The sequence below is a fragment of the Xiphophorus hellerii genome, chromosome 15, assembly GCF_003331165.1.
Source record: "Xiphophorus hellerii strain 12219 chromosome 15, Xiphophorus_hellerii-4.1, whole genome shotgun sequence".
NCBI classification, from domain to species: Eukaryota; Metazoa; Chordata; class Actinopteri; order Cyprinodontiformes; family Poeciliidae; genus Xiphophorus; species Xiphophorus hellerii.
In genome coordinates, this window is record NC_045686.1 from 18848597 (window position 1) to 18874200 (window position 25604).

At 43.2% G+C, this 25604-nt stretch overlaps 1 protein-coding gene and 1 long non-coding RNA gene across 8 annotated transcripts in view; one reads left to right on the forward strand and one right to left on the reverse strand.

Annotated features, from left to right (window-relative positions):
• Nucleotides 1–594: 594 nt before the first annotated feature.
• The window catches only part of runx2b (RUNX family transcription factor 2b), a 63508-nt gene continuing 38498 nt past the window's right edge, over nucleotides 595–25604 (forward strand). The window contains exons 1-2 of one of the 6 annotated variants that reach the window (XM_032585360.1): nucleotides 595–1627; nucleotides 1851–1974. In XM_032585360.1, coding sequence (XP_032441251.1) covers nucleotides 1917–1974 — 58 coding nt within the window. In that variant the 5' untranslated portion in view covers nucleotides 595–1627; nucleotides 1851–1916. Of the gene's footprint in view, nucleotides 1632–1850; nucleotides 1975–25226; nucleotides 25340–25604 lie in introns of those variants that run through there. The other 5 variants (XM_032585359.1, XM_032585357.1, XM_032585356.1 and 2 more) reach the window with 5 other exon arrangements.
• LOC116734170 (uncharacterized) lies at nucleotides 24348–25284 on the reverse strand. 2 transcript variants are annotated; one of them, XR_004342181.1, is made up of 2 exons: nucleotides 25175–25284; nucleotides 24348–24746 (listed from the first exon to the last, which is right to left on the reverse strand). It is a non-coding gene; the product is annotated as an uncharacterized LOC116734170 (long non-coding RNA). The 2 variants fall into 2 exon arrangements; XR_004342182.1 differs by having other exon boundaries at nucleotides 25166–25277.

Here is a 25604-nt window from a genome sequence, read left to right on the forward strand (position 1 = left end):
AACTTAATCAACACCTTATTCCCCACCTGTCTGTTGTGTTTCTTGATCTGTGCGATGCTGTTCGTTCACTGACATCCTGCAATAAACCTCTGAGGCGTTCACAGAACAGCTTGTGCTCCGTCTGAACCCATTAAAGGAGGGAACGCAATTAACGGCACTGTCAGGGAAACGTGCTGAATGCAGGCGCACACAATGCCTTTCGAGACTGAACAGTTATGACAAAGACTTTTCTTTGCAAATTACTATCACACCTCATGACCGTTTTGGCAGATTTATGCAATTATTAATCACTACAACAATGCCATTTTTCTCTTTGACTGTTACGGTGTGTTGACATGACATGCTAACCTTTTATCTCGATGATCTTCATACCACTCATTCTTTTGGTTCTCCACCAACACCTCGCCTCCCTTTATGATCTGTCATAGCGCACACCTGTGATCGCTGATCAAAAGCCCAACCGTCTCTGTGGCGTGCAAGCACGTGTACAGCTTGAGCCTTCGTGGGAATTATCCTGTGATTAATCACTGATTGTTGGCGGGGGGGGGGGGAGATCTGCAGGGTGTCTGCGTTCGCGTGGGTGTTTGTGTCTGATTGTGCACAAGACCGTGTGAAGTGAAGCCGTCTCAGCAAGAGGACAGGTGGCCGCGATGCATGGCCTCTTACAGGAATTGCCCCGGTCCTTCTCTTTAGTGGAGGCCAGTGACGGGTCAGTGCATTGGCTTGGATGCAAATGCACATGCACAAACGCATGCCAGTAGAGCGTGACGCGATAACACGAAGTGCTGTCTGCGGCGCGGCGATATTCGAGACGGGAGAAAACAGGAAACTCGGGCAAGTCTCCTCGGCCGAGTGTCATAACACCTCCGCTTTCCACTCGCTTTTTCTCTCTCCTCCTGCTGCACATGCTTACACAGACAAACACACGCCGTCGCACACACCCAGCCTCACACCGCCAGTCAGCCAGCCAGCCTTTCGCGCTTCACTCACACCCTCAAATCTTACCAAGTTCAGCTCTCCCTGCTCAAAGGCAGACAGGAGCAGCACGGCAGCCTGTTAAACGAGTTGAGGGAAGGAACAGCGGAGTCACAGAGAGAGACATAGACGGGAAGGAGAGAAGGAGGGGAAGGGGGGCTGAATGAGTGAAGGGAGAGCAAGGCAGAGAGAGCACTGTTGCCCATATGCTGAGAGGAGCATGGGCGGTTGAGCAAGCTGGCCCCCACTGAAGCCTCCTGACTCATGGGAGCGTCAGGAACCGGGTCCCAAGAGAGCCTGGAAAACGCTGCCGGATCAAGCGTGGTGGGAGAAGGAGGGGAGAGGAAAAAACTCTTGGAAGGGGAGGCAAGAGGCAAGACAAGCTGCAACGGTAGGCTGTCCCACTCAGCTGCTGTGCCGTGATGACGTCGGCGGGCATGTGACCCAGGGTCTCCAGTGACGCCGCATGGAGGGCAGGAAAGAGACGAGTTTTAAAGCTGGTGCCTTTTGGGTTGTGTGAGGGCTCTGCTCGCCTCCCCAACAACCACAGAACCACAGACGTGCGGCTCGGGGTTGGTGTCTGAGGGCGACCTGGAGTGTAAATGGTTAATCGTCACGGGCCAGCACCAGTCACAAGGACGGCGCTAAGCAAGTAAGTACGTTCCAACCACACTGGCCAGGCAAGCCAGTCCGACACCATCTGATCTATCCGCAAAAGCGATATTTGCCTCTGCAATTTTTTTTTTTCTCTCTATAAAACCAAACCTGGTCGTTACTTGTGGTCATCCAAATAGTTGATACGTAGAAGCATGTCTTGTGGATGGCTTTTCCATTTTTTTTCCGCCTTCATGACACGCTGCGTGCTCTTGGTTTAGGACGTGTCGAGGGTCACAGAAACCGCAGAGGAACAAAAGTGGGGCTTGCTGGAACCAGAGGCAGCCATGGCATCTAACAGCCTCTTCAGCACAGTGACACCATGTCAGCAAAACTTCTTCTGGGGTGAGTACCTACGGTCACCGATTCTCTTCTGGAAACGGGTCGGTTGCGGGGCTCGGGGTCACGGAAAGGACTCGTGGGGGGGGAGGTCAGCTGCTGATATGCGGATAGCTTCTGTGATGAGGATAAAGATCTTGGACCTGAAGATCTTGAAGGATTTGAATCCAGACGAGGATCAGCCGAGGTCACCGCCATCAATTTTTGAGCATTTGCGGTGGAAGAGAGAGACCCAACCGTCATCAAGACTTTTTGACAAGTGACCAAAAAAAAAAAAAAAAAAAATTAAATCTGCACTGAGAGATTCCAGTATTTACTTATATGCAGTGTTTATAAATATTCCTGAAAGAGGGAGATGACATGTTTGTGCAACGTACCCTTAGATTTAGAGAGCGATGCCATTGCAGAACCAAAAACAAAGGCAGGGGTGATATTTTTGACAGACGTAAACAGCCGCTGCGCAAAGGAGTTTACAGTTGAGCATTGGAACAAGATGTGGGGATTACTGGGCTGTGTGTGGGTTTATGTGTCTCTGTTGGGAATACAGTATTGATTAGGCTGCCAAGAGGGATCTGTAATCGCTTCCTAAAGCTGCTTGGTCGCTCCGCTGTCATCAATTAATCTGTTTAGATTTCCTCCAGCACCGCAGCAGCTTGAACCGGCTGACGGAAATTCGGAACTGAACTGAGCAAACTCATCATAAGCTCAGATTTAGAACAACCACTTCGTTCTGATTTTTATTGGACTTCTAAAAATAATTCCTCGCCTCGGATACTTTTTAATCCTCTCGTTTCTCTGTTTGAAATTAGGGGACAAAAATAACTCCTGAACAGGAGCAGAGGCTACCTGGGAAGGCCAACTTGCATGTTTCACTTAAGACCCCCTCCACCTCACCCCTTCACTGTAGATTTACTTTAATCTGCTGTGACAGCTCTTTTACAGAGTCTACTTCAAGGTTGCAAAATTAACCGTATTGCATGGATTTTTTATTTTTTTTGCCAAATTGAAGGAAACAAATATTTCCTCCTGATGCAAGACCACCACACGTCTGCCTCCCTGCTCCACTCCGCAGCCTTCGCTCGCCTTGTCCAAATCAAACGCGTAAAAGATGTTTTGCAGAAGTCGCTCTGTGGTCAGCCACAGCTGCTCCGCACAGAAGCAGGCTGCAGGGGCTGTGGAGAATGAGAACGAGAAAGAGAGAGAGAGAGCGGGCTTTCTAACAATCACCGCCACCTATTAACGCTCTAACCCCCTCTGACCTTTCGGCGAGTCTCTGGGGCACGAGAGGACAAGAGAAGAAGAGCATGCTGCCGTGCATTCAAGTGTAGATCTCTGCGGATTTCAGGTAGACACACTTTGAAGGGAAGGTGATGAAAGTGATAATTAGTTTAAGTGTAACGGCATTGCCGCTTGTTATTTAATATCAGGCCCGAAAAAACTCAGTCCCCCTAAACAAAAAAGAAAAACATGATTTAGTATGTTTAACATATCATGACAATTACAAATGGCACCGTAAGTAGTTTTCCTCGAATCGCTTTGTTAAAATTCCCAATGATGCTTCATCTTCGCTTTGCTTTAAAAGCTTCAAGTAAATCCGTTTAAATGGGATCACGTTTTCAACTCCTTCTGTTTTTGTGTTTCTTTTGGTCCAGCGACATTCGGTTTTCATCTAAACCCCCCCCTTTGTTAGTTTTTTTTTTTCCACTCTACACATTGCTGCTTATCAGGAACATTTTTAATTCAAGACCCAGCTTTTTATCCACAGCAATAAACTGAGCTGGCGAAGATTTCTAATTAAGCAAAGACAGAGGAGAGGGATCATTAAAATTTGTCTTGGCATTTTGCGTCAGGCACTTCTCATTAAATCGCTTCAAAATCCATTTTTTTCCATTATATCTCCTCATACTGGCAGATCAGATGGAGAGGGGCAGAATAATCGACAACACGTGTGGCACCCACTCAACCGCCACTGCCTCTCTGGGGAACATTTAACTGCCTATTTTCTCTCTTACAAACCTAATTACGTATAGACAATTAAGTCATGGGTAGCAATTATCGTTCAATAAAGTCGTGCAGGAACAGTAAAGAATAATAAAAAATTGTAAAAAAAAAAGAAGGAGGGGAAAAAAAGGCAAAGGGACCCGAGTCAACACGATCAAAAGCGAAAGGGGTAAATATCTGAGGACTCCAGGCGGAAAACTTTACCCCCCCCCCCCCCCCCTACCCCTGAAGAAAATCTCGGATAATTTGCAAGGGAAACCGTATATGTATTTGAGAAAGGCAAGCTTCTGTTGCATAAGTATTGCCTTAGATCTAACCACAGGCCTGCTTCTTGGAGACATCTTAAAAGTGAACCAGACATCACCCCCCACCCCTCCTCTCTCATCCCACCCTCGTCCCAGCCGGGGAGCGAAGTGAAGCCCACTCATCAATAGGTAATTTGAAAATGCCAGAGGGTGGAGGGGGGGGGGGGAGGAAAAAAAAGCGGCAGCGCTTCACTGGCTGCTACTGTGCAGCGGAGACTCTTCCCTCAACTCCGCGCTCAAAGGAACTCTTTTTAGCGTCTCTTAATTGTACCTCTGAGGCAAACTTGCTATTTAATCCCAGCAGGGTCATACTTGATGAAGTACAACGCTTCTGTTTGTGTTTGCAAACTGCCTGGGCTATTAAAACCTATTAGCCTACGCTTGTTCCTGAGGGGGAAAACAGAAAGGTTCAGAGTGTTAATGTGATCAGGATTTATTCGGAGATAGATTAATGTCAGTGAAATGTGCAAGCAGCGAATGGTGGGCTTGTTGCGGCCAAAACTTAAGCTGCAGGTAGCTATTACGGTCTGAATGAGAGTGTCATGGAAACACAATAACCTGTGATTTTAATGGGCTGAAACAAGCTATTCCCACTTTTTTTTTTTTTTTTTTTTTTAGGAAACTATCTGTAATTTTTGCCCTTTCTACAGCGACGCTGCGAAGGCAACAAAGGTTAGGAGTAGGCATGAGTTGGTTTTCACACTATGTGGAGGGTTTAAAAGTGGCCTTCGCAACACAACAGAAACATTCTCTGATCACGTTCCTAATTTTTAAAAAGTTTTTGTAAAGTGATACGTGAGAAAGTGCCAAAGCAAGCCTGGATTTATGACTGTGTGGGTCATAAATTCATACAGTGACAAAGCGCTGACCCTGACAGACCGGTTGCTGTGCAATGGTGGTCAGTTGAGTTGAATAAATGAGCCTACGCTTTGGAAGAAAGACAAATTCATCTGTTTGGAAATAGTTGCAAAAAAAAAAACACAGGAAACTTAAGGGGATGCAAGAACTCGTCACTCTTGTTGGCTCAGAGTCTCTGGGGATGTTAGGTTTGTAAAATGCCTGGATGTGTCTCGTTGAAGTGAAGTCTCCCTTGCAAGTTTGAGGTAAATTAAAAAACTTTTTCTTTTTCTGTTTGTGAAATGCTTTTGTGCCGATCGGCCAGAAAAAAGTGTCCTGAGTTTGGGAATCAAATCCCAGGAGGACTTTGTAGGGGGCAATTTGAGGCACCTGCTCTACCTCTAAGCACGATGACACCCAAAAACCGAGCATTGTCAATGTTTTTATAGCATTAAACCTGTGATATAATGAGACGAAATATCAGTGGATGGATTGGATTACTCTGCTCTGCCTACAGATTCTATTAAAACACAGTTTTTTAAATCAATTTCTGAAGACAGAAACAAAGAAAATTACATTCTTAGTTCTTAATTTTAAAAATTCTGCTACTGTTTGTCCTCTCATGAGCTGGAACGGGGAAGAAGCACCACCTATCACTCTTAGTTAAACTATTTTATAGTATGTTTGTTAGCAGCTGACTGCGAGTGGCAGATAGCCTGACAAAATATCCAACTCCTATAAAAAATGGATCAAATTCTGCACAATAACCACTCAGAAACATAAGCATATCTCTCAAAATGCTAAAAAAAAAAAACTACATGTAGCTAACACCATTATTACTACTAATAATAAGTATGCAACATGATTTAAGCAACTGGAAAAATAAATATGGATGTCCTCCATTATATAGAGGCAATTAGACCATGTAATGTGTTGTGTAAATACAGTGAAACTTATTTTTACTCAATGTTATCGTTTCATGTGAATCTCGTACACATACACAGGTTAAATAGCTCAAGCTAAGTCTGCCAACAAAAGCTTGTGAAGAAGTGCTTCTACATGTAATTTAATGTACAGTAAATAACCTGCAAACGATTGGATTCTGTTTTCCTACCTAACTCTGAGCTATTAGTTCGTGGATTATCGTCCGGCTCCGGTGGAAGAAAAGGAACGGAGAGTTGTTAAAACAAATGAGATTATTCTAATCCCTGTAATATGAAGACTGTGACAACAAACCCACAATTCGGCGCACATTTTCACAAGGCAGCGTGTATTATCTTTCGTTTTATCCCAATACCCACTTGCAATGGGAGTAATTACACTATTATGATAAGGTGACCTGCCAGCTGACTGTTCTGCCTGTTGATAGTGTTGACGAAAGACTCACTTTTTAAACACCGTTACTGCTAACCTCTCTCTTTTTTGATCTCTTTTTTATTTTTTTTTTACAATTTTTTCCAAATCCTTTGCCATTTTTATTCAAAGTAAAAGTCTGACCGGTTTGATTTTTGAACTCTTGACTCCTCTACATGTTGCCAGGTAACCGTTAACCGGCGAATCTTTTAATGCGGCGCTTTTTCAGCACTTAGCGGGTTCAGGCCCTCGTCCTCGGCAGCAGCAGCATCACGCTGGGCGAATTACCGTTATCCGATATAAGCCCTCAGAGAGGAAGTAACTACCTAACACTTTGAAAATTGGTCTATCTTGGACCGGGTTCATTCTAATGAAACACAAGCCGCTTCACCTCGCTCTGTCCCGTGTCATGTCCTTCCTTTTTCCCCCACCGCCACCCTCACCTTTATTTGCGTTTGATTCCTGTTATTCGATCAGCAGGCAGCTTTGGGCCGAGCTGATACAGCGATCTCGAACCGCAGGGGAAGCTGAACATCGTCCCGCAACACCCCTCCCCACCCGTTTGGACTTTCAGCCTTTTCTATATTGAGAGGAAATATGGAGTGTTGAGCTTTCCCCGTGTTTGGATTCAGCTTGTAACGACGTGAGTAAATGAGAGCGCGGCCAGCAGCACCGGCACAAGGCGCTACCTGTTCTCGTCTGCGCCGGGGGGAAAAATGGCCAACTATTTCACCCTGTTTGGTTTAATCTGAAAGGAATGCGGCATCCCCTCTGACTCGGGATGGACTCAAACGTATATGTAAAAGCCTCCACTTTCCTTCGAAGGGTAGTAAAAAGAGCAGGAGGTGGAGTGGCTCATCCATGAAGTAATTAAATAAGCACGCATGAGTTAATTTGATTCATTTCTAGGAATGAATTAAACTGGTATCTGGATTCTGAGGTCCACCTGGGCAGAATCTCTACTACTTCTAGATTAAACATGAGCTGTGTTTCCATTGCAAATGCGTGCAAAACTTTTTTGATAGTCTCTTAATGTCGAAAAGGCACAATTTAGCAATTGCGGTGTTTCCATGAAATAAGAAATGCAATTAAAATCACACGTGAGTAAGTGATAAAAAATCACGGCGGTGACAGATGTGAACATTTACATGAGAAAAGCCCCTAGGGAGCGGCGACGTATCCATGCACGGGAGTTTTACAGAAGAGCGTCGGCTTCAACGCGTTCAAATGTCAAACTCAGTTTTTGATGAACTGAGCGAAGCTGTGAGACTTCTGGTGGAGCCGTCTGAGCGCTGTCTCACGAAATCTGGCCTGATGCGGAAAAAGTGTTTCTATCGCAGTTTTGCGATAGAAACACTGCACCAATTTTGACACAGCTCTGAAAAACCACTTCGTCCTAGTGGAGGCTTTTATTTTGAAAAACTTGAATTTTTCTTTTTCCCTTTGTAAATCCAATTTGCGCAATTCAATGGTCCATGGAAATGCAGACCCTATAGTATTTGGGTCTTAACACAAATTCCTGCCACTCAGATTTTTTTCAAACATTTTCAACTCGTACATCATTTTCCTTTGCCATTCCTCTGTTTTGGCCCGTCACACAAAATCCTAACTAAATACATTAAAGTCTTGACAAAACATGAAAAACTTCCATCAGCATGAATAGCTTTGCATAAAGCTGGATATGTAGGAGCTCTACTGTAAAGTGTGTATGCTATGTGAGGACTTCGAGAGTGTGAAGGTTTCTGCGTCAGGAAGATCTGTCTGCTTGATTAATGCGCTCACTCAAACTGGCACCTGGAACCAATCCCCCCCCCCTCCCCGATGAACCCCTTTGCTCGCCCCCATGTGCACTATATGTTTATGTGTGTGTGCATTCCACACACTCTGCCTGACTGAGGCTGAGTGTTGAGCAGGAGGCACAGATGGGACTGAGGAGGGGGCGATTCAGAGCGGAAGAAAAGAAAGGTGTGTGCAGGGGAGGGAACAATAGGTGGACGTGCAGCAGAGGGTGTGGGGTGTCATTAATGGCACACAGGCCCCATCTCCTAATTTGCTCGAATTACCAGCCCACGCAGAGGGGCGGGGAGGGACCCCCCCCCTGCCAGCGTCGAGGTGTGAACACAACAAATCAAATGCACCTCAAAGTCGGGGAGCCCACCCACTCGACGACACCCACACAAGCCCTTTATGGTTTCCGACCGCTCCGTGATTCGATGACGCACGGAAGACCGACGTTTCATGCGTCGCGGATTCCGGTGGGAGAGATGTAGTGAGCAGCACAAAAAAAAAAAAAAAACGGAGGGCAGAGAATGCCCAGTAGCTACAGATTGGTCCTCCGTAGGGCTGACTCTTCAGAACCACCTCCCATATGGCACTGTCAAAGGTTGCAATTTGCCGTCATCAGCTCTCCTCGCCTACCTTCCTCCCCTTCCCTTCGGAGGTCCCCTCCCACCCACGCTTTCAGGAAAAGGGCGATGACAAATGCGATGGGGCGGTGATGCTTTTGGTCACCACAACAATCAGAGTCACCAGCGCCGCGCCACCTGTGGCACGCACACACTCTCAGACACACACACCGGCACACACCGAGACTCATTCAAGTGCATTCACCGACACCAAAATGAAATACGCCCCAGGGACACAAAGGGTGGAGGTAGTGGAGGGGGAGAAAGGGTATAGGAGTGTGTGTAGGTGTGTTTAGTGGGATGCTAGTCTTTGAACCTTTGAATCGGGTGTGTAGCTGACATTGACAAGTCTCTGGGGAAAGAGGGGGATGCGAGAAAAGGTAGCTCTCATTTGTAGAGTGGCCTGTAGAGAGAAACAAGGAAGGAGAGAGAAAGAGAGAAGGAAAGAAACTGAAGAAAGATCTTCAGATTTAAATGTTTTATTTAAATCTTTAACCTATGCAAAGAAACAATATACTGTAATGATTTTTTTTTTTTTTTTTTGCCGGCTCTATTTCCCTTGAGTTATACATCTTTATACAGAAGTAACAAATCTCCAAAAACCTTTTAAATTTCCCTTTAAATGAGACTTCTTATTAAATACACAAGACTACTAATCTATAACTCCTAACCTTTGGCTGTGACGTATGTAATGCGCCAGTTTGACATAATGAAGCTTACAGCTGCAAGCGACCGTCCTCCGCTGCGGAGAGAGAAGTTTATTCTCTGCTGCCAGTTTTACAACTACTGGCAGACTACGATTCTACAACGTTGCAGAAAATCAACGTCACGGCTCATCACTTGTCCTTCTGTTCGCTGATTGACCTGGTTGAAATTCTACGTGAGAAATCAAGCTCAATGAGAGAAATCCCCGATAGAGCACTAAAGGGAGATGAGAATCAAAACGAATAGCATGAAAAGACAAAGGCTACAGTTGTGTGTTTGAATTTGTTTTTTAGTATTTGTGGACAAAAAAATAGTGACCGGAGATAAATACGATGAGATTTTCAAATATTTACTCTTTTCAAACAGATGGAAGCACACGTTTGTATATATGAATTGTTTTAAACAATCAAGCTGAACAGGATGTGTGCCGACAGCGAGATGCTTTCTCTATATCACAGGAGATGAAGTTCAGTTTATTTCATGAGCAAAATGTCAGTTGTGCGTAAATAACTTTAGTTTCCAACCAGGTTTTCTAGAAAAAGCTCTTCTGTCACCGAGTTCAGAACACAGAACAGATGAACAAATGAACTTAAATCAAATTTTGAAAAATGTACGACCGATAAAATTGTGAACGATACATAAAAGCAATCCTAAACGTATATAACATGTGCACCTGGAGAGGTATCGTTGCAAAATTCATAACGTATGTTTTAGTAGCAGAGAGGTCCTGAGCTCAAGTTTTTTACACCAGCAATTGTAAAAATGGCTAAAACACACCTACGTCCACGGCCACACACCAAAGCTAGCTTTAGCGATTCTAAGTGCCATTTTAACTCTCGCAGCGGCTAAGTTGTCTTGTTTTTGCATCAAATGTCGCAAAATGTCCCGTCACTTCCCTATTGGTGAACTATCAAAACAACAAAATCAGCTTATTTTTCGTCCTTTGCGTGACATAATTTTCACATCACACTGAGTCGCACTGTATAGCAGCTGTAACACTAAGCTCTTTGTTTAATAAATGTCCTTTATATTTTAAATAATTTAATAGTTTTTTTTTAGCTTCATTCCCATGTTTCATTCTAGTGTATCATCATTTCACATCGTACCAAACCGTATCGTTCTGTGTAGTATTGTTTTGTATCATAGCTTAACTTGATGTATTGTATTGGATTCTGCTTACCTGATGTGAATCATGGCAGGATTGGTGAACTCAGTCGCATTGAACCCGACCAGTGCATCAAGATGCAGCCTCACTGTCTTATATTTAAAGTAAATTGGAGGGAAAGTTACGGAATAAAATTGTTTTGTCAAAATGTCTTTTTAGAATCCCGGCCATATCTGGAGAACTGCAGCGTTAGCCTGGCTTATTCTATTATCGAAACGGGTATATAAAGTTATTTTGTCTTTTCCTGCTACAACTTTCTTAAGTCTGCAGCTCTTTTTGCTTTTGAAGAAAAAAAAATAAAACACAGTTTCGAACTACTCCTGCAAGGACAGCAATGTTACCAACCTGCAAAAAAAAAAAAAAGAAAAGGAAAGAAAGAAAAAGAAATCCCCTGAGTTACATTTCAGGTTGTTTGAAAGCACTTTCCTCTGACTGACTGGGGCGGAGGACGTCTTTTAAGAGTTTTTCTCTTGTTTTTGTGTTGATCCGTGAGCTGTTCCAGTTTACACACTCTCTCAATCAAATCACACTGCTGCTCCGACAGGCTGCTCTGGCTGATCAAAGTCCATATACATACGTACAGTCTGATCCTTGCTGGGGTAGGCTTTCAGTCTGGAGCTGAATAATCCTGTCACTCACCCAGACAGCTGCTCTCTTACAGTCGTCTGTAGTTGGGGGGGGGGAGAGTCCTCTTTTTTTTGCAGTTAAAAGTTTTCCTTCAACTGTTACTCTGTTCATTTTATTTTGCGTCTTTCCTCAAAGGAAATAGGTCTCTCTCTCTCTCTCGCTCTTTTTCTCTCGTTCCCCTTGTTGGACAGAGACCAATAACAGGCCTTTTCCACTTTACCTCCCGTGATGCTGAATGAGCATCCCAGAGGAGCGGGAATATTTTATTAGAGTGATATTTTGAAAGCTCCTTTTCTCCTCCTGCCTTTCTTCCTCTCCCGTGAAGGAGTCCTGCGATGCTGCGACACTGCAGCATATGTGTTTGTGCGAAGGAAAAAAGCTCACACAGAGCAAAGATGATTCAAAGTCACAGCTAAATGAAAGGCTGCGAGCTCCGGTCTATTGAATTGCATTGTTTTCTTTTTAGTCCTGCTTGGGAGGAGGATTACGGCGGGGGCGGGAAAAGAAGAAGAAGAAGAAGAAAAAAAGCCCAACAGGGACAGAAAGTGAGCGGTTTGGTCTCTGGAGAATTAGACTCAACACAAACAAAAATAGAAGTCAGACAGTTTTTGCTGACAAACATTTTTTTAATGCAAGGGTGTTTCTTTCGGGAAGTTTGCATCATTTATTTCGTCTTTTTTCATTTATGAGAAGGCTGACATTTCAGGATGAAAATGTAGTCGGTGGATCATTGGAGATAGGGCCGTCCCAACATTAATCTGGGGCCCTGAGCGGAATGCAGTGTGGTTCCCCTGTTGTAGTTAAACCCACCAGCTACTAATTACCAGTTCTAAATTAGCAAAGTTTCATAATTTTATTTTAAAAAGGCAACAAGTGGTTTATAAGTTATTTAAAAACTGTACAACAATAAGTAAACTGTGAGACAAAGTTATTTCTCTTGTTTATTAATTTGGTTCTGGCAGTCATTTCTGGAGTTTGGCTCAATTGGAAAGGAGAGATGGTTTAATTAGTATATATGGAAAATTGTCATTTAGTGATAATTCACTTTGTTTTACAGCGTCTATTAAATGTGACCTCTCATACACACAATTAGCAGAATTAACAAGAAAATTAGCAATATTACAATTTTGAACCTTAAAATAACTGTTGGGAGATGAAAAGTTTTGTCTGTGTGAATACGACTGGTACATTTTCATGTCCTTAGATTATAAAAATAAATTAAAATTTAAAGAATTTTAATTCTTCTTTTATGCTTGCTACTCTTGAATTATAAAAACAAATTTTAAAATAGGATCATTCTTCAGCAAAATAACCACAAATTAGAACCTTTGAGAAGGTCTATGAGAAGCTGAGAGCTCTTGGGGGCCCCCTGCTGATCTGGAGTCGCTGGGCAACAGCTTATTTCGCTCATGCCTAAATTTGTGCCAAAAAGCTAGAAACTAGGATTAGTCTCATACTAATCAAACTAGAAATGTTTTCCTGTGTATGATTACAACTAGTATACTTGTTAATTCTGATAAATACTTTATTTAAATCTGTTAAAAAAATAAAAATAAAAGTAGAAATTGCACCCACTTCGCTCTATAAGGACTGCCAGGATCATTTCGTTTACATAGAAAGATGGGTTTCTAAAATGAAGACAATTGCATGCTCCTTTAAAGAATTGTATGTCAAATGGTCTTTGCATTATATTCGCCTGTTTTGCTCTCACGCAGATTCCCTTCATTTGCACGCAGCCAGATAGATCAACATGCATGAGTCCTGCTGGACCCAGGCATGCTGAAGCGGCGAGAACAGCAGAATCGGTCTCGCTGGTAAACATCAGAGCGAGGCTGCTGCGAGTCTTTGCTGGGCCTCCAAATTATAGCCTGGTTAACCAAAGTCTCAGAGCCCGTCCCTTTTACTGCAGCGCACATGTGTGCAGCATACATGCGTACACATGCGTTTGCCTGCATGACCTGTGCGCATTGAAGGAGGCCTGCATTAAAAGCGCATATGCATTCAGGTTGAGGGAGCTCGTCTGCGCGACAGTCGAGGCCAAGAGTGGAAGGTTTTATAGACATTAGCGAGGCTGAAAGCGAAGCACACCCCGAGGGCCTGTAATAAATATTACCCAATCATCAGGCTCACAGTGTGAGGTTATTACTGATGAAAAAGAATTGTTCGCAATGTAAACACGGGTTTAATGTTTACAGCTTTTAACCGTGTGTATCCGCTCTCTGAGTCTTTACTGGCAGAAGTTGGTTTCCGTGGCCTGAACCTGGTTCAGGGTGGTAAATGATAAGGCTTTGTGGTTAGCAAGTCATCAGACAGTTACCTCTGTTTTTTTTTTGGGGGGGGGGGGGGGGGGGTTCTTTCCCAGAATAATGCAAAAACAGAGCCTTCTTGGGGATGCAGTCTCTTAAACCATGGTTCAGTGAGAGCAGGTTGGAGTGTTTAGAGCTTCTCTAATTGTGTCTAAATGAGTTCTGCAACTACTGGGGACAGTTTTCAGTTCCCCGGAGGATTCACAAACACAGCAGAGTGATCTACGGTGCCATAAAATCCAGTTAAAATATTTAGGATGATCGGTTCTCGCAAAATGATTGGTCATAAATCTGGTGCTTCCAGAGTGTATTCCGAGCGGACAATTTAATTGTCAACTGGAGACCACATCCCAACAACTCCGTTGCCAGAGAGGGGGATATTTAATGCATGTGACGCTGAAATTCTCAGCTTTGCCATAATGCAACACCGCAGAATAGATTGGGTTTGAGGGACAGTGTTTCGCAACGTAATTGATGTTCCTCGTGGGACCCTGCAGTTGATGAGACTCTGCTCAAGACTCAATTTAGACTCTATAAAGCTGGCGTCATCCGAGTCTTGGCTAGGCGCAGAGCAGACATGACATGAAGTCTTTAACAACCTCTGGAATAACCCGAATGCATGTGGAAAATCCTGGATCATAGGTCACACAATCAGACAATGATCATTTATCTCCGGGGGAAATTTTGCCAAACTTTGACGCTGTTTCCTTCATTAAATCTGTAATTTTTCCAAAGATGTCTGCAGCTGATTTCTTCCGAGGACATCTCAGGCTGCAGGCTATGAAAGTGAGCTCCATCCTCTTGTCATTTTTCTCCACACGCCCACCTTGCAGTGAGTCATTTCTGACCAGTCGCCTAATGGGCTCAGGATAATTACAGGCTAAGGTTTAAGGCAAATGCCAATCTCTGAGAGAGCTGCGTCAGCCGAGACACTCTGAAATTAACTCTTTCAGCAAAGGGAGCAAGACCTGGCGTAAGCAGAGTCTTCTTGGGGGCGATTCTGACATGTACATGGGGGAGAATTCAAACCCCAGTATGCGCGGCCCCCGGACTGCGTACGTCAGGTACGTTTCTTGGGATTTGCTCCAAAGTAGACTCAGAAAGGATAAAAAGAGAAGGAAGTGAACTCTGACAGAGTTGCTTTTCGGCTGTTGTCTCAGAGTTGGAAACATTCACTGAATCTAATGGCAGTTTCAATATTTGGTCGGTGATATTTGTGGTACCCCTAGTAAAGATGAGTACAAAACCTTAAAATAAATCAGTCTTTTACTATACAGGCATCATCTTGGGAAAATTAAAACACAGCTTTAATTTTAGAACATTTAGTCTGTGTGTGTGGGGGGTGGGGGGGAGAAGATCCATGTTTGACATAATGATTGGCACCCCGGACTATCCCTTTTGTCTACATTTGTAATGCGATCAGAGTTTCTTGGAAATTCTTATTAGTAATCCAAAACTTCCTTTTTTCTGGGGTATAAATCTGATGTGAAACTGAGGTCAGTTTCTCTCAGGCAGACAAGCAACTATGCCATCCAAGTGCGGCAGATGTGTTTTTCCACCACAAGTCAGAAACAAGAAAGCAGCTACACACCTAAGCCTGCCAATGTGTACAGTCAGATCCAAAAAATCAAAAGTTTCAGTCGACTGGCAATGTGAAAAAAAGAAAGCTGGACGAGGAACTGCATTTATCTTGCCACCACGCATGGTGAGAAGGATGTTAAGGAAGCTAAATATACAATTACGAGGCATCATCTACATGCCAAATGGTTGTTGGCATGTAAAAGCATTTTCCCGAACATAAACAAGTGGAGTTTGCTAAATACTATAGGAGTTTAACTGAAACCATGTGCTTTGGTCCAGTGAGACTAATATTGAGTGTTTTTTTTTTGTCCAACATTCCACATGGGTTTGGTAAGAGTATGTGGAAAACAACCTAATGCCCAGGAATGGTAGAGGATCAGTGATGCTGTGGGGCCATTGTGGATCCACAAGTCTAGGTTTCAATGTGCATGTTGTCGTAAACTGTTGAAATATCTGATTACTTTCATCCTGCAAGGCCATGAAATTTTTCTGATACCAATTTAAAAATCATACTGACAAGCCAACTCAGAAATGGTTCATCAGACAAAATAATCAGCAGCTACTTCATGGCCATTTTAGTCGTCAGGCCTAAATCCTACAGAAAAACTGCGAGGTGTGAAAAGAGGAATGGTCAAAAATCCGTCTAGCTGTGATTCGACCTTAAAGTCTAGAAGACTAGGTGCTGAAAACAAGGTATTTCTTCGATTTTTCAGTGTTAGATTGTGCTACTGAAGTAAAAGCTATATATATATTTAGGGCTTTTCACTCATCTTTGGCAAGGGTGCCAGTAAATGAAGGCTTTCTTTCACGGACTGACTTATAATATACGTCCAGTCGAGCTGTGCAAGCTTTGACGGCAGCCAAACAAAACATACGGTAAATTTAATTCAAACTTTAAATACCCCAAAACTAAAATTGTGCATGGGACATTTACAGACATGGGGTGGTTTTTGAATGTTTATGTCTGTGTGCAATTGAGCATCCATGATGGCATCCCTTCTCACATCGGTTTGGGTCCAGTGCTCCTCAACATTCCTCTCACCTACCTTCCTGTATATACATACATATATCCTTTCCCAACGTCTCCTTCCTTTTTCTCCCTCATTCCTGCCTCTGCTTGTCCTTCCAGTTTCCAAGCTGCGGCGCTGGAAATGGTCAAGTGATAGCCGATAGGTCCCCTGCGAGTGCCACCGCTTGTCTGCCTTCACGCCATGCAGTCACTCTATCTGTCTTTCCCCGTGTGTCCATAGCCCACATAAATCATCATCAGTCAAACTCTACGGACAGGGACAACAGAAAGAAATACCCCTCTGTGAGTGCGGTGTTAGTTTTGCCTCGCATAATGTACGCGGGGGCTAAGCGCTCTTGGATACATGAGAACCGCGTGTCTTGCAGATGTACTATAAATATTTTGGTACTAGCCGGCTAGTTTGCAGGGAGGAAGTAGACCAGTGAAATACACAGAGGAAGGGGGAACGTGTAAAGTGGAATGTTGGCCCAGCCCAACTGTCTGTATTGTCTTTAGCACCTACAGATGGTCTCGGTCCAACAAAAACGCTCTTTACAGGGGTTCCTGTTCCCAGTCGGGGTCTTGTACCTATCCAGGATATGCTGCGTTTCCTGCGAGCAAATCCGCCAAACCAGTCTCCGAGCGGTCATAGTTTGATTAATAGCATAATCATGGGTGATCGACGCGTGCTTCGTAGGAAAAACCTGCAGAGTTTACTGATGCTGTGGTCCAAATCGATGAAGGAACTGAGCGTAGCTAGTGCTACAAAAGCTGTGAAGGGAAAGGGGAGGTCAAATATGGTTGGCAGGTTTAAAAAATGTTTGGTCGCAGCAATGTAAAAGACATCTACAATTTAAATGTGAAAGAACTGAACTCCCTCTGTTTGACATGTTTCTGGCCCCAGCCCCAGGCACTGTCACCCAACCCCGTGAAAGAGCAACACAGACACATCGAAAGTGAGCCGACACGCACACGCACGCGCACACACTTTGACAGCAGGTGGTGTGAGACACGTCAACAACTAAAGGTTCGCTGGCGGACTCAGAGAGAGTTCTCGGCTGTGCTCTCCGGTCGCTCAGATCTATCATTGGGTCTCTTTAATGGCAGCCTTCATCACATATTACTGCCTTATTTTCTCCTCTCCATCTTCTAGCCCGCAGAAGTTCCTTTTTTGTTCCTATTTTTAAGTACAAGTGATCTCAATTAGGGACCTCCGTGAAGGCAGTAGGCGGCAGACAGTCAGAGCAATAAGAGCGGGGAGGAAATTGTCTTTATACCCCCTCCTCCAGACTCCCATCCACCCTCCTGCCACAAGCAGCGAGCAGCCGCCCCCTCCTTGTCTCCATTTCGTTTAATGCTCCCCTCTGCCTTTGCTGAGTAAAATATCAGACGAACTGTGCCGGCGCGGCCTCCTTCAAGTCCTGTACAACTTTCTGAAAGTAGTTACACATTAAAAATGCCCAGACACACAATCATACTAACAGGCACGCCACAGAACGTGCCGTCCTCATCCCAACGGCTCACGGTGATGTCACAGGCTCGGTCAAAAACAGTCATTAAGGGCTTAGCTCTGATCTGGAATCAGCGCGTGGATGTGACTCGCGTCGATGAGGTCAGGGCGAATAAAGCCGAGGCCCGTCGCCGTCCTCTGCCCGGTTCACCAATCGGCCCGCTATCTGTGACGCTACTTTCAAGGCGGCACGTGTGTTCTTTTGGGCTGATTGGCTGGCGGACTGGGTCCTTGGCTGGTTTTGATGCAGAGCCCGGTGGGCTCACTTGATTGGCTTGCTGGCAGGCCACTGGGCTGGTAGCCTGCCAAACGTGGAAACATCCCGTTAGAGCTGAAAAAGCCTGGTCCTCGTCACTAGAAACCTATAATTTAGCGTCTTGAAAAATGCAGCACTGTGAAATGGATCTTTAATCCAAAGTCTTTAGTGAACGCACTTTTTTTTTTCTTTTGAATGATGAGAGTGCACCGTGTGCTGATGTAAGAAGAGGGTGCAAGTAAAAATAGGGTTTATAAGTGTTCTTATTGTTTCTCTTCAGAACCTAAACTTCGCTAAACTGCGTGAGTGCAGAGGCTTAGCATCATCTTTGGATAACAAACCATGTTGTAGTGGGCTTTCAGGAGATCTTAAAGCATTTGATAGAGTAGATTATAGCCTTGTTTTATAAAGGCTGTTTCATGTGAGCTTTTTGTTACTGTGTGTTGAATTGTTTTTTAATCTGCCTACATGGGTGAACCCGGTTTGTGTCTACAGGTAACAAGAACTGCAGAGGGAAGGGTTGATCTTGGGACCAGTTCTTTTTTTTCTATTTCTAGTTCTTTAACTAATCTTGAAGAGGTATAGATCTAGGTGTGTATCAATTGTAAGCATGGTGTTACACACTTATGCACACAAAAGCGTCATCTTTATAAGCAGAAGCAGAGTCTCTTCCATCGCAATTCAATCCTTTACAAAGTCATTTGGCCAATGTGAAACTGGTGCTTAATGGCAAAAAGACAAATCATGGGATTTTCATGGGCTTTTGTTCAAGTTAATAAATTGGAAACTTCAGGAATTGGTTAAGTGAACATCTTTATCGCTTAGAACAGTAGTTCATTAACTGTGGTGGCACTTGGCTTGCTTCTTAGCGGTTGGTACTCATTATGTCGGTATTTGTTTGCTAAATACAAAATAACTGGCTACTTACTGCACGTGGTGTTCTCTGAAGAGAGAACTTGGGTCTGGGAATGACATCCAACAAAAATTTAATCAAATCATTTCGGCTCAACGTTTGGAAACCAGTGTGGTTTGCTAATTGTTCAGTGACCAGGCAACTACTACTAACAACACAAACCGAAATAGTAAATGTTATTCCAATGTAGGAAACTGTTCTGCCCATGGTTTCTTGATCATGTACAAAATTAAGCTAACCTGCTCTTCAAACATTAGCTCCCCATTGATGGAAGGACTTACATTATATTATGAGGGGCCGTTTAGGACAAAATTTACGTTTTGTCTCTCACACACTACCAAAAACTCTCGCATACTCCAAAAAAGTAGCCACGCACACTCCAAAAAATTACGTTTTGTCTCTCACACACTACCAAAAACTCTCGCATACTCCAAAAAAATAGCCTCGCATACTCAAAAAAATTACGTTTTGTCTCTCACACACTACCAAAAACTCTCGCATACTCAAAAAAATTACATTTTGTCTCTCACACACTACCAAAAACTCACGCATACTCAAAAAAATAGCCACGCACACTCAAAAATTACTCACGCACATTCAAAAAATACTCAAATTGCGTATACACACACTACTAAAATGTCACACACACACACACAAACGTTAACTTTCTCGCTCACATACACTACTATCAGCTCGCTCACATACACTGTACTAACAGCTCGCACATTCACAAACGTTAACTTTCTCGCTCACATACACTGTACTACCAGCTCGCGCACATACACACAAACGTTAACTTTCTCGCTCACATACACTGCTAACAGCTCGCACACACACAGACGTTTATCTCTCACATACACAAGACTAAAGTTGAACACACACACAGTACTAAGACTCGTTTTATGTATGTGTGAGAGCGAGACTTTTTATGAATGTGTGAGAGCGACACTCTTTATGAATGTGTGAGAGCGACACTCTTTTTGAATGTGTGAGAGTTGTCACGGAAGAGGCGGGGCATAATTTTTGGATCAAACTGCGCATGCGTAGATCCTAAACTATAAGTTTCGATTGTTGACTCACTGTATGTTCTATTACTTAGTATATTTGTGCTTTTAAATATATATAGAACGTTTAACTTTCTTGTAGATTAAATGTGCTATAGAAATAAATGAATCTGATTGATTGATTAAAAATAGCAAAATTGCTGTAGTACAATCTGTCCACTGGGTGCCAGTATTACAGGAATTATTAACCGGCGCCAACTAGTGCCGAAGAAGAAAGAGTTTGCTATACCGAACATGGCTAACTCTAATTCGAAACGAGAGAGAATTGGTCAGGCAGCTGCCATTTTAAACACCATTCTATCTTCTCCGGAGGCAACCAGCACTTTGACAGGCGCATTAAACGATTCAACGACTGCCCGCAGTGCTACAATCTGGCACCCAGTGGACAGATTGTACTACAGCAATTTTGCTATTTTTAATCAATCAATCAGATTCATTTATTTCTATAGCACATTTAATCTACAAGAAAGTTAAACGTTCTATATATATTTAAAAGCACAAATATACTAAGTAATAGAACATACAGTGAGTCAACAATCGAAACTTATAGTTTAGGATCTACGCATGCGCAGTTTGATCCAAAAATTATGCCCCGCCTCTTCCGTGACAACTCACACATTCAAAAAGAGTGTTGCTCTCACACATTCATAAAAAGTCTCGCTCTCACACATTCATAAAGAGTCTCGCTCTCACACATACATAAAACGAGTCTTAGTACTGTGTGTGTGTTCAACTTTAGTCTTGTGTATGTGAGAGATAAACGTCTGTGTGTGTGCGAGCTGTTAGCAGTGTATGTGAGCGAGAAAGTTAACGTTTGTGTGTATGTGCGCGAGCTGGTAGTAGTGTATGTGAGCGAGAAAGTTAACGTTTGTGAATGTGCGAGCTGTTAGTACAGTGTATGTGAGCGAGCTGATAGTAGTGTATGTGAGCGAGAAAGTTAACGTTTGTGTGTGTGTGTGTGACATTTTAGTAGTGTGTGTATACGCAATTTGAGTATTTTTTGAATGTGCGTGAGTAATTTTTGAGTGTGCGTGGCTATTTTTTTGAGTATGCGTGAGTTTTTGGTAGTGTGTGAGAGACAAAATGTAATTTTTTTGAGTATGCGAGAGTTTTTGGTAGTGTGTGAGAGACAAAACGTAATTTTTTGGAGTGTGCGAGGCTATTTTTTTGGAGTATGCGAGAGTTTTTGGTAGTGTGTGAGAGACAAAACGTAATTTTTTGGAGTGTGCGTGGCTACTTTTTTGGAGTATGCGTGAGTTTTTGGTAGTGTGTGAGAGACAAAACGTAATTTTTTGGAGTGTGCGAGGCTATTTTTTTGGAGTATGCGAGAGTTTTTGGTAGTGTGTGAGAGACAAAACGTAATTTTTTGGAGTGTGCGTGGCTACTTTTTTGGAGTATGCGAGAGTTTTTGGTAGTGTGTGAGAGACAAAACGTAAATTTTGTCCTAAACGGCCCCTCATATTATATAGTTAACTTGGAAACAACTTCCAAACCTGGAATAGTGTTGCTCCTTTGATTCCGTTCTTGTTTTTAGGATAGTTATGATTTTTTTTTTTGTTATTGTTGTAGTTATGGACTCTGGCATTACAAGCATTGGATCTCCATGGGTTAAACAAAGTACAGTAAAAAAAAAAAAGTCGCACGTGTTCTGCTTGAACTGCAGCGTTGTGTGCCATGCTGTCATCTGTTCCCAGTGAGGAGTTGTTCATTGCGAACTTACACTGATCCCTTGAAACATCAGAGCGCTCACAAGCAGAGCAGAGAGACGTCTCCGCTTTGTTTAGCTCGCTGTCGACATAATAGACAGCGGTTGCACATATTAGCAGTTCACACGGTGCCGCGTCACTCCGACAACAGAAACTTTTCCTCCCCGTTTGATTATCTCGACAGGAAAATTAGTCACAAAAGCGTCGGCCGACTTGGAGCTTTTTTTTTTTCTTTTTTTAAAAGAAAGTAAATAATCGAAGCTGAGAGGCAGACATACAATATTGCCATAAATCACACGGCGCACATCTCCGCTCAACGCGGCACGCAGTGGTTCTCAGTGACTTCTCCTACTGTGCGATGACTCCGAGCCAGTGTAACACAGTAGATGAAAAACACACACACACAAAAAAAAAAAAAGCGGAGGGAGAAGATCCAGCTGCGCGCCAGGCGAGCTGCAGACCTACTGCACGGTGGAGCGGCTCCACGCTCGATTCATTACCGCATCCTGTTATAGTGGCTGTTAATGCAGGAGGAAGATCGGTCAGGTATCTTGTAAAAAAAATTTAAAATAAATTAAAGATTTATACGTTAAATCTTTTTCTTTTTTCCTTTTTTGGGGGGATAAATCTGCCAGAGCGAGGTAGAAAAGTATTAATTTTATTCAACAGCATATTTTTGTTACATTAAAAAAAAACAAAAAAAAAACGGGGGCCTGTCTGCTGTCTCTCGCGGACATCAAACGGTGAATTTTAAGCTCACGTGGAGGTGGAGGTGGAGGAGCAGGGTGGAGGTGGAGGTGGGGTTCGGCCTATAATATAATTCCGAATGCCAGAAAGCAGAGCCTCGCTGCGTGAATGCGCAGCGTATCCTGTACTACCGGGAGCTGGAAGACAGATGCTGGATGTGCAGCGGGGGAAGCAAGGAAGCAAAGCGGAGTCAGATGGGACAAACACTCTTTGATGAGCCGAGCTCGTCAGGGCTAAAGTCACGACTGGCTCAGCTAAGGAGGAGTGAGGAGAGGGGGGGCAGAAACCGGACAGGCCCTGGATGGACATAAACGAATATAGGCATGAAATATTATGCCTGATTAAAAACCGTTTTTCAGCTGGTTTAATACCTGGACACCCAACTGAATTCCTCCTCGAATTGGATGTCAGAATTAAAACTAATAAATCTGATTGAGCTAATGGCATGAAATAGACTCAAGTCGCTGTTGATATTTCATCTCGGAGATTTCCACCCCATCCGTGACGTGCTCCCCAAAATTGCATTTGAGCTTGGCGGCCGTCCACGTCGCTCCACCACGTAGTGGCCCGTCTGCGCCCGGGCGAAATTATCCCCGCTTGAAATTGAACTCCGCCGGAGTAACTGCCGCCACGGTTCCTGCAGAGGCCATGTTTATGACTATTACAGATTTAATTACTACTATTCACATTTATTCATCCATGAATTTGTTAGTTGATCTTTTGAGAATGTTTGACAATGCGAACCATATTTCTGGTGTTTGGGGCACGGCGAGGGGGGAAGTGTAACTCAATCACTTTTTTTTTTTTTTTTTACCTCCTCCACTTCATCCTCACAACGAGGTGCCAGATGCATGTCAGCGTTCTCAGACTACATATATATATATATATATTCACATATATTCTTGTCCATCAAGCTATTTAAAACAAGAAACCACTTTATTATTTTTTTTTTTAGCTTTGAAACATAAGCTTTTGGGGTTTTGTTGTTGTTGTTGTTGTTGTTTTTTATTTCAATATTAAAGCAAAGTTCAACTTTACAACATGAAAACAAACTGCAAAACCCCCTCACAGGATCCAAATAAACTAACATCTGTGCCTCCAAGTAGTCTTAATTTATTTTTGAAAGAGGCCTGCAGTATCAAAGGCCTTTGTCTCAATGACTCTGAGCAATAAAAGCCTGTTTGGGAGCAGCGGGGGGGGGAAAGAAAGAGAGAGAGAGAAAGAACACAGAATGGTAATACACATGCCGCTGTGTGATGTGGCACTGAGAAACGTCTCGCTGGGAGACTGATGGGTAATTAGACTGGGAGGGTGTGAGGTGGGAGATGGCTGCGATGAAGAGCCTCATGGAGGGTAGAGGATGCCCTCTAGTAGGGGTGAGAGGGGCAGCATCCTGACTTTAAATTAAAATAAATAAATAAATAGTGTAACATCAATATGTGGATGTAAAGATGCCTGTCCTTTTTTAGCAGTAATGGTAAACGTATTTATTTTTTATTTTTCATTTATTTCGATGATGTTTACAGTAAAGATGAGAAGATGCAGAGGAGCAGCATTCTCATTTAACATTAAGCTAAAAGTAATAATTATAATTTTCTTATTTAATTGTTTAATTTTTTTATGCCTATTGTGTTGATGTGAATATTAGGTTTGTGTTTGTTTGTTTTTTGCTGGATTTTATTTAATTTTCTAAAAATGAAATTTTTTATTCTTTTTATTTTCTTGATTTTTTTTTATTATTATATATTTTTTTGTGGTTTTCAACAAACACAGCATCGGCACTTACATTTAAATATGTATATTTATTTATTTTTCTTATTTTTGTTTAATGTCGATGTGTGGGTGTAAAGGTGCAGTTGGTGTTTTTCCAAATTGGATTTCATTCAACCGATCATTGAGTGGCCTGTTTTTATTTTATTTATTTATTTTTCTTTATCAATTTATGTCTTTACTTTGTAATTTTATTCTTACATTTCAAGCTGGATCATTTTAAGGGGATGCTGGCAGCAACAACAGTGCATTATGAAATACATATTTCTAAAAAAAAAATGTGTGATCTAAAAATTAAAAGGCCTCTGGGTGATTTTCTGTGATGTTATTCTCACCGTGTTGTGAGCTACAATCCTTAAGAAGTTTATTTTATTTAACCCAACACTGCTGCGTATCGCACTCTGTTGTCGTGTTTCCTTCCTAGCGTGCCAATGAAAAGTGGAAGCAAACAAAAATGTCAGACAATTAATGAGATTCAGAACATTTTTCTTCCTCTTCTTCTTCTTCTTCTCTTGCTCCTGCCAAAAGAAATGAAACACGATTAAAATAATTTGTCATTTCTTTTAGAATATCATTGTAAACGCGGGCGTAATTTCGGCAAATTCGCAAAAAATAAACAAGTAATTGTTTTTTTTGTTTGTTTTGTTTTAAATAACGTAAGGTTTCATCTCTCTGCGTCGTGTGCATGCGGTTTCGTTTTCTTCTAATGAAACACGTATGTAATTGATTTAGCTCATCGTGTGCGGCCGGAAAAACCGGAGAAGTTTTTTTTTTTTTACTCGAGCGACTTTTGTAGACTCGGTTGTCTGCTGGATGGACAGTTTTGGGGGGGGGGGGGGCGCGACTTAAATGCCTGCTGCAGCTACACCTCGGCTTACACCTGCGCAGCAGCTCTCCCCTGCGCCCCAAAGTGAAACCCTACTCCTGCGCGTCCTACCTGACTCACCGCTCTCCGGTGACTCAGTGGCTCCGGCCCTTGATGGGAGCTCAGTCCGAGACGCTCCTGTTTGGCGCACGTTGTCGAGCGCCGTAACTCAACACTGTCTGACTGGAAATGACCAGCTCCGACGTCAGGAGCGCGCTGCCGGTCCACGGGAACGGTGACATGTCGGTACGTATGCGGTTTACACGCGCGCCCCGCGTAACCCTCTCGTGGGGGTTGTGGTGGTGGTGGTGGTGGTGGGAGCGCAGAGACGACGCTGAACAAAAAAACGATTGTCCGTGTTGTGGGAGGGTTGGCGGGGGGCAGCGAGCGCATTAGAGGCGTGATAGATCGCGGCGCAGCGCGGAGGGAGCGGATCTGACTCCAGACACCACGTGTTGGAGTCGCATCAGCGCAATAATTGCCGGGGCACTTGGGATATATAAACCACAAA